The 10,078-nt window shown below is 40.4% G+C and overlaps 1 protein-coding gene across 1 annotated transcript; it reads left to right on the forward strand.

Moving 5' to 3' along the window:
* The first annotated feature begins 4,391 nt into the window (after positions 1-4,391).
* Positions 4,392-5,230, forward strand: LOC143853152 (uncharacterized). Its single transcript, XM_077362887.1, has one exon. The coding sequence runs from the start codon at positions 4,429-4,431 to the stop codon at positions 5,005-5,007; it is 579 nt and encodes a 192-aa protein (XP_077219002.1). The 5' UTR covers positions 4,392-4,428; the 3' UTR covers positions 5,008-5,230.
* Positions 5,231-10,078: the final 4,848 nt, after the last annotated feature.

The following is a 10,078-nucleotide window of genomic DNA, read 5'->3' on the forward strand; positions in this document are numbered from 1 at the left end:
CAATAATCCAGATTTCTTGAATTTTGAAACCCATCTTCCCCTCCTACCGAAGCTAAAAAAAAAGAAAAAGAAACCATAACCCCTTTTCCAACGGATAGAATGGAAGAAAATGGTAGAAAACCCACATTTTAGGTCACAAAATAAAAGAGAAAAGGAAAGAAAGTGTAGAGACACCCCTACCTGCGGGAGGGGGATGATATCCGTAGAAGGAGATGCGGGATGGAAGAAGGCTTTTGGATTTTCCGTTTTTTTTTTTTTTGCTATATCGCTGGTTTCTCCTCAAAACCAGCGAGTGAAGGAGACGACGAAGATGGGTTTTTTCCTTCACTCGGTGGTTTTGGTCGACGCCCTAATTTTCTCAAACATACACGGTTGAGATCAAAGTGATCCAAAGGCTGTTGTTAAAAGGGGCTTAAGAGGTTACTAATGTGTAGAGAGTTTATCTACACACATGTGTAGGAACCGTTTTCTCTTATAGATATTGATTTTATAATTTCACATGGATGTAAGAAACAAAATGATTAGTATACAGTGGGGATTCCTAAATTGGGGTTCTGACTTGTTATGTCACCACACAAGATGCAGATTTATGTTGTTTACTTGTACAAATGGATTTCTGTATCATGTTGTGTGATGCATGGATAGTCTTACAATTGTATCTTCGACACTTGATATACTTAGATCGGGCCTTCGTGGCTTGTGCGATATACTTTGATATATAGAATGGTCCAATACGTGGGATGCATTGGTCGGGCTCTCGTGGCTTGTGCGGTACACCTGACACGTGGGTTGCTTTGGTCGGGCCTTCGTGGCTTGTGCAGTATACCCTATGTATTGGATACTGAGGACTGTGAGTCCCTGGCTTTGGTACCCAAATGGAGTTGTGTAGCTGTTTTCGATTGCTTGCTTCGCTCGTCTCGAGGAAGCAAAGGTTTTGAGGGCATTCGACACTTACACTGTTGTTATTCCTTCGTGATTTATCTTGACTTTGCTCTCGTTGGTTATTATTATCTCGTGACCTTTTGTTATCTTGTGGTATTCTCAGATCCGTCATGGATCCTCGTATAAATGTAAAGGCGAAAGCTGAATATGGATATCATTTTGCAGATCCCGAGAGTTAACTAAGGTCGTGGCCTAGAGCTCGAAGATCGAGCGTCGTTGATATCTTTGTATTAGCTTTATTTCTGTTATTGTCTTTTTCATGAGTATTTTGAGAAAATCTGTAAACATTTCTTATTCTATTTGGGTTGGATTGTGAGAATCATATTATTATTACTTCCCTTTGGATTTCAGTTGTTTTGTTAGTGGACTAGTAGTTTGAAGGAATAAAGTAAATTATTTCTGCCTTGTAGCTTTTCCGTGCACATCCGCGAGATAGCTTGCAGATATGTGGCGTTGTCACGTGTTGTGGTATGGCTTGGTTCAGGGCGTGACACTATAACTGGTATAACATGCTGGTAACTGTAGCTGGCATAGTGAGACTACCCTGTTAGTCTACATATTCAAGGAAGCTCCCCACAATCCTGCGGGGAGCCGAAACATCACTATACTCGTGGAAGATCTCACGCTTGAGGGTACTGCGAGGGATCATGTTCTCGAAAGTACCACGCGAACAATAACTACAGCTCGAACCGAGACCCTTTGCGGGCTAGTGAAAGTCTCACATATGCTATAACAGTGCACCTGAATCCAAACTTGTCCCAAAATGGACCACAATTGTTGCATCATACTCGGACAAAACTATGTCCCAATGCATATCCATGACTCGTCTGAGTCACACTGGCATACTGTAACTAGTGTACTATGTTTGGTGTCTGTAATAATGTAACTGGTATATAACTGGCGCAACAACTAGTGCATAACCGCACTAAACCCGTTGAAGACAACTACTCGTAATCCTGAGAGAAATCTCTTCCTCGCAATACCCACAAGAGAGTAGCAATTGTGGTTTTTACCAAGACATCAGTCTGTGGAAGATCACATCCTTAATGAAACTGCAAGGAACGATGCCAAATGTGGGGATATCAACACACGCAGAATGTGAACGGCACATCATACATGAAAAACGTAAATGACTAGCTGCGATTGATCAGAACATCGATGTGCGTAGAATGCAAATGACATCGTCGATGCTTGCAGAATGCAAACGACTTTCTGGGTCGACAGACTGTTTGATTTAGCTAAATGACAAAACGACGAAGGCGAAACGCCAATGTGGGGATAGTTGAATTTAAGAGAAAGTCAGAGCTAGGAAGATGAATTCATTGCTTCCTTAATCCTGATAAACACTATAGGTACGAAAAGTAACTGGTACAATACTACAATACTGGAAAAGTAGAGATAAAATGCTAAAATATGTTAATTTGGATTTGGTTTTGCGACCTCTTTCTTAGAGACAAATGTCTCCATATATAGCTTTATTCAGGTAACTGCTCCTCATTACCCCACATTTTTTTGGAGATAACGCTTTCGTAACTGCCCATCTGAGGCTCCCTTATTTGCACGTCCTCCATTCTTCCAGGTGGTTATCATCCACCTTCCCTCAATTGACAACTGAAGTTCCAATTTTTTGACCTAGTCTAATTTACTTAGCAATTCGGTCCGACTTAACCTATCGAGCTTATAGATAGATGTAGGAGGTAACTCCTAATAACTATCCATTCTTTTAGAGAGTTTTTATATGATGCCCAATCGGGCATCATATAATTTCTCTCTTTTAGATTCCAGCCTGGCATGTAATTTCGTTGACCCGGTTAAACGAGTCTTCACCTAAATGAGTCGGTCTCTTGGGATCGATACTGACCACAGACGATTGTAAACAAATATACTGGCGCCTGCACCTGCTTATGGACACATGTATATGTAGTTGTTTGGATTTCCATGCCACTGGATGAATAGCTGGTTGCATTTTAAATCACATGTTTGCCGTGAGAAGAAAATGTCTATTGCTGAATTGGTTTGCCGTGAGAACAAAATGCCTATTGCTGAATTGGTAAACACGTCAATGACTTGGACAAGCTAATGCCAAGTCAAAACTCCTCGTGACTAGGCCTTTGTTTTTTTCCTTCATTCTCACGCTCCTTCTCTTCTTCCATCACGCATTATCCTCGTATTAAGCCCCTCTTAATCTCTTCTTAAATCTAAATATCTTTAATCAATTGACGTAATATCTTGTTAAGTTGGATCATAAACCCTAATTATTCATCAGAATATAAAAGTTTGGTTTTGCAGCAACCTTGCCATGAAGGGAAAAAAACGGTTTACATGTGTGGACGTTCCAAATCAATCAAAGGTGGGACCCACTGGCTAGTGGGCGCGCCCTCTTTATTGTGCGTCCATTAGACAATCACCGGCCACATTTTATTTTGCAAATTGAAATTAGAAGTCAAAAGGCCGAATATGATTATAAATTTATACAGAAGTCAGAAGGGTAATTCTATAATTTTGTTGCACTCATCTCATTACTTGACAATTCTAAGTATTTATTAAAGCTGTAACCATGTACAGAAAACGGTCATGAATACCATCAGAAAAGTATTTAGTAAAGTCAAAAGTGCCAATATCAAAACCAGTTCATATCTATCTATCTATCTATCTATAAGTAAAACAGAATGTGGGAAGCTGAGGCTGCGCCACGTGTCACCCGCACTGCATTCCGAAATTTAATAACGCATTAAGGGGATGTGGCCCACCATTTCTCACGTATTCCTCTATCACACGTAACCTTAATAACGAAATTTAAAAACGTGTTAAGGGGATGTAGCACCCGGAATTTAAAACGCCTAAAATCAAAGAATGGAAAATTCTCCAAAAATTAAGGATTGATTAAAATAATATCTCTCCACAAATTAAATCTCCTAAAATAGTAAAATACGCTTCTTATTTTGGATTTGAAAAAAAAGGCTAAAATCAAAGAATGAAAATATCGTCTAAAATTAAGGGTCTATACACAGAACTGTCATGTATATTTTTCTCTCTTAAAAGAAACGATACATAGAAATTGTGTGTATAGATTAGATACACGTTATATACTTATATTTATGAAGAGTAATGCCTAATGGACTTCTATGAATAGATACACATGAAATTATAAAAAAAAATTGCAATTCCGTAGATAGATAGAGGGTTATATATAGTTTTTTAGAATACTAATTTTTCTTCGCCCCATGCATCGCACGGGACTGCAACTAGTTTTCTTCATAATCCAGATAAATATGGTGAGAGGGAGAGAACCCTGTCAATATATTTCATTCAACGCCGTCGTCTATGACCACCGTTTAAAAGAAGGAAAAGAGAAGAGACAAACGTAGCCTTTTCAAAGTCAAAAGGCCAATCCCCTCTCCTTATATAACACACCAAATGTCCGCACCACCACAAACCAAGAACTCATAAACGAACTGTAGCCTCTCTCTCTCTCTCTAAACTAACATGGGCAATGCACTCTCTCCTTGTTTCCACCCCAATTCCAAATCCTCTGTAAAGTTAGTCTTCTGGGAAGGCAACACAAGGACCCTTACAGGTAATCATCTCGCCGGCGAGATCATGTTCCAATTCCCCGACAGGATTATCTGCCACGCAGATTCCTTCTACATTGGTCGCCAAATCCCCGCATTATCGATCCACGACAAGCTTTTAATGGGGGAGTCGTACTTTGTTATTCCGATCGACCGGTTCGCAGGCCAGATCTTGTCGGCCGCATCTCTCACCGCCTTAGCTTCTTCTCCCAAGCGCGCTCCCATTAACACTGGCAAGGTTCCAATCCAATATGTCAATGGCCCCGATGGACGGCTTCTGATCAAGGTTTTGCCGGAGTTCATAACAAGAATAATGTCACAAGCTGGTGAGAAGGAGAGTAAATCTAGTCTTTGTAGTACGCCGGAGTTGCAGAAGCATTACGCTCAGCTGATTGGGTCGAAAGGGCAGTCGTGGTCGCCTAAGCTTGAGACCATTTCAGAGTGTAAGAATAGGCTTTCACCCAGCAGGTTATTAGGGTTAGAGTGCAGATAAAAAAATGTAAAAGGGGATAATTCTTTTATTTTTAAAAGAACTGGAAATTAAGAAAGAAAATTGTTTTTCAGAATTAGTTAACCTAACGTTAATAACATAGGAAATTATAGAACCATCTTGTGCTTTGGAATATGTGCTATTAATTTAATAGGATGTTAGTCTATGAAACAATGCTGCACAGCTCAATCTTGCCACCTTTCTTCCTTATCTTTGTTTCTTGTCAACTTACAGTACTTGAAAATCTAGATTGAATCTAGTGTAATTTTCATTAGAGAAGGTAAATATACGTTTCCTCGAGAAAGTGATGGCATATTTGTTTTATCATATGGGACGTATGCTTGATGATTTGTTATATGTCTTGGGGCTTTTATTTCCTCAGGAGTTCTAATTCTAACAGAACTCAAAAGGTCATAAATCTGATGAAAAGCTTTTTTTTAATGGCAATTTTATCAATAATGTTTGCAAGCAAGATTCACATGAAAAAGTAAGCTGCAAGCTAAAGATATATTTTATATGGCTCATCAAATCTAACTAATCATGCATAAGTTGATGTTTTACATCCCCAATAACAAATAAATCATAACAGCAGTGGCTATTGATGAAAAAAAGACTTGCTAGGGGATGATGAACCTTTGGTGAGGATATGTAAAAGATGATTGATTCTTCAAAACTCACTACTGATGTCGCTTTCCTTAAGACAATCTTCACCCCCACCACACTCCCATTTTTATTTCCCATACGGAATCCTGAGTCAAAACTGATCATTATTTTGGCTTTGAGCACAGCAAAAATGGAATAAAAAGAGAGCTTAGAAAGCTCTAGAGAGGGAGAAGAAGGCTATGGAAATCCCAACAGAATGATACCCATAGTGGAATCTTGGATTCTATTGCAAATGGCGTGTTTCTAGTCTATATATCTACCTTCCAGTGTTTTTTTCAGGTTGAAATGCACCCTTTCAAAGCACTTGATCATGTTTATCTGACTGTTAGCTCGCTCTAGATCACAATTCTATGGTCCAGATTGACTCTAGAGTGACCGTTGGCTCCGTCATCTCCCGTAATGGTCATCTGATTGTTAAATCGCAACTGATCGCTAATCTGTGCCTCGGATCACACCCGACCGGACATTGATTGTTGGTACTACGATTGGTCGCTATCTGACGGTCCAGATCGTACACAATCGAGCACCAACCGTTAACACATGATAGAATGCTCCAAATTGAACCCGATCAATCACTAGCCATTGGTCGTATGGTCTCACAGCCGCTCGTGATCATCCACTACTGATCACATAAATCGATTAAGGTCATGATTAATGACTCAGATTCAATCAAAATAAATTTAACCACTCTAATCGCTCCTTGCCGTGATGCAAAGTGCAAAGTATACAAAAAAGCGCTACTAGAGCCCTAGAGCCCACTGCCTACGCCACACGTGCGCGTGTGCGTGTGCGTGTGCGTGTGCCTGTGCACGAACGGTGTCTTGCACCGTCCAATGGTCCACCATTTGCAAAAGAAGTTTCAAATTTGAAACCGGAGGGAAACGTGGTGGGGTACTTATTAACAACTCACCACTTTTCTTACTTTTTGATGTAGGGTAAACATGCGAAAGCTGCTTCAGTGTGGTAAAGGACAAACTATGAAATCAAGTGGGTGTAAAAGATAGCGCGGATACGGTTGTCTACTAGGAAATAACAGGCTCTACTGAACTCACTAGAAAAATGCCGGAACAACAATGGGAATGAGAAAGTACGAGTAAAAAACTCAATCCCAAAGATGTAGAGAAATGGATAAGTTGTGAGAGGTTATGGATGCTGAGCTTGAAGCACAAAGAGTTAAGGCTTAATGCTCAATCGGGAACAACAAGTAACCACAAGCCATTCATTCTCACAAACTGATTAAAACCAAGCATCAGAAATACCATTCTTCATTCAAAAAACACTTCACCTATAGAGGTGAATCCACTTGTTGGAAAATGTCCAACATGATGTTAACTCATGCAATTAACCAAACAGTAAGCATGCACATGCAGATCAAAACCGTGAGCTCCACTACCATGCTCAGAGATCATATATCAATTTAAATGGTGTTGATCTCACATTTAGGCTCCTAATTTCATGAGCATGCTAAAGGACTATGGAATTTAAATGTAAGTAATTAATCAACACAGACAGCATGAATCAACACGATAGCCGAATTAGCATGATAGACTAGAGAGATTTTCATAGGACTTGCAACATTTCCCAAAGGCATATTCACGATCTCCAGTTCCAAACATATTGATTAGGTTCGGATGCAATTAGTGGATCAGATCTATACTCAAATCCTAAACAAAATCTCACCAAACTCTCCAAGCTTGAAAACATCTTGCAATATCATGAGTTGAACATCAAGATGAGGAATTATGCCAAAAATATCATCTAAGCTTGTAATATAGCAACGAATATTGAATGATCAGATTACCGATGCATGTTTGTAGCCAGAATCTCATCAATTGACCGATTCCCATTATCTGCCATGGAGTCTAGTTTCATCCCTTTATTTGCTTCAACACTCAAAAAATTTAAGAGCTCAAGAGCAGGAATCAAACAGAGCACTTACAGTTTCGTTGATCTCTTGCACAAGAACAACAAAGACTTGCATGAGATTTCTCCTTTGATGAATAGATCCCAAGCTCTTGACGAAACTGATAGAACACCGTTCTATCAAAACAAAACTTAAAGAAAAAGAAGAGAGAAAATAGAGAAAATTGAAGAAATCAGAGTTAATTCGAGGAAACTCAAGCCTCCAATGTGCAAAAGCACTGAAACGAATATTATTGCTTGAGAATAGCCATACGGCATCTAGGGTAGCAAATAAGGAAATAAAATCAGCAGAAGAGAAAAGGAAAATAAGGAAAAGGAAACATAAATTATGGAAATAGCTTAAAAAAGAAAGAATCGTAACATTCCTCTGCCCTTAATTTCAACCTTGCCCTCAAAGTTGACTAGCAATAAACTCCAGAAATTTCTGCTCGAGGAAATAGTAAGGCTCCCACGTGGCATCTTCCATTGGCAAACCTTTCCATTCCACGAGAACCTCAGTCACTGCTTGATTATTGCGCTTGACAACGCGTCGGTCCAAAATGGCCTGTGGTTGGGTTTTAACTTCGCCTGTTGGGGACGTGTCTAGCAACTGACTTTGAGCAAGCACATGCGTTCCTAGCTTCTTTTTCAAACATGACACATGGAAAACAGGGTGTATTTTTTAACCCTCTGGAGATCTAGCTGATAAGCAGCAGGTCCGATACGCTTAAGCACCTTGTAAGGCCCATAAAAACGTGGAGAAAGTTTCCTGGAAGCACGAGCATTAATAGACATCTGTCGATAAGGTTGTAGACGCAGGAATACCCAGTCACCAATTTGGAATTCTCGCTCAGTTCGATGTGTATCGGCTTGTTGCTTCATGCGGGCTTGAGCACCTTGTAAATTATCCTTAAGAATCTGCAGCACACTGTCTCGATCACGTAAGTCACAGTCAACTTGGTGCACATTTGAAGACCCATGGGTGTAAGAAGTGATGAGAGGTGGGGCACGCCCATACACAATTTTGAAAAGTGTCCTCTTTGTAGCAGAGTGATAAGTCGTGTTATACCACCACTCAGCCCAGGGTAGCCAACAGACCCACTCCTTGGGTCGATCACTTGTGAAGCAACGTAAGTAATTTTCTAAACAACGGTTGACAACCTCAGTTTGGCCATCAGTTTGAGGATGGTATGCAGTACTCATGTTCAGCTTAGTCTCCTGCAAGCGGAAAAACTCTGTCCAAAACTTGCTAATGAACACTGATCGCGGTCACTGACAATAGATTGGGGCATTCCATGCAACTTAAAAATATTATTTATGAATACTTGCGCAATAGTAGCTGCAGTGTATGGGTGAGATAAGGAGCAAAAGTGAGCATATTTTGTAAGACGGTCAACGACCACGAATATGACACTTTTCCCATGCGAAAGAGGCAAGCCATCAATAAAATCCACGAAAATATCAGTCCAAACCTGTGTCGGAATCGGCAAGGGATGAAGAAGACTGAGGCTTGCCACCGTCTCACCTTTGTTTCGTTGACATACTTCACATTCCTCCACAAATTTTTTGACTTCTTGTTTCATTCCTTTCCAATAGAAGGCTTGAGATATCTGCTTATATGTGCGAAGGAACCCGGAGTGTCCAGCAGATGGTGATGCATGAAGTTCCTCAAGGACGTTGAGCTTATTGAAAGAGTGAGCAGACAACACCATTCGCCCTTTATATCTGAGATCTGATGAGTCCCATGTATTTCCTGGAACGGCAGTGGGATCTTGCTGTAATTTATGGATGATGTTCTGAATGTCAGGATCACAAGTCCACTCCTTCCAAATGTCATCAAGGTCATTAAAGAGAGGCACATATATGGCTACAAGTGATGCATTCTTCGGTATGCGTGATAGTGCGTCAGCCACCACATTTTCAACCCCCTTTTTATAGATGATTTCATAGTCATAACCCATCAATTTAGAGACCCATTTGTGTTGCTCCATGGAAGAAATCCGTTGCTCCATTATGTACTTTAGACTCTTGTGGTTGTCAGTATTTTGAAATGCCGACCAATCAAATACGGCCTCCACTTTGTGACTGTATGGACGATAGCCATCATTTCCTTGTCATACACTGACAACTCCTGGTGCCTGGGGGACAAGGCCTTGCTTGTAAATGCTAAGGGATGACGCTCTTGCATTAGTACTCCACCAATACCAATACCAGAGGCATTACACTCTATCACAAAAACCTTATTAAAATTTGGCAAGGCAAGAACAGGTGTCGGTAGCATGGCCTCCTTTAACATCCCAAAGAGACATCAGCATCCGCTCCCCATTTGAAGTTGTCCTTCCGCAATAAAGCGGTTAAGGGCACACTTATTTTGCCATAATCTCTCTCCAATTTTCTGTAATATCATGTCAGCCCAAGAAATCCCTGCAATGCCTTGATTGTGGTCGGTTTAGGCCACTCGACCATAGCTTTGATTTTTGAAGGGTCTGCTGCTACCCCATCCTTTGAG

Source organism: Tasmannia lanceolata, unplaced genomic scaffold, assembly GCF_043159265.1.
Source record: "Tasmannia lanceolata isolate RefF3 unplaced genomic scaffold, GAP_Taslan_0.1 ptg000019l, whole genome shotgun sequence".
NCBI classification, from domain to species: domain Eukaryota; kingdom Viridiplantae; phylum Streptophyta; class Magnoliopsida; order Canellales; family Winteraceae; genus Tasmannia; species Tasmannia lanceolata.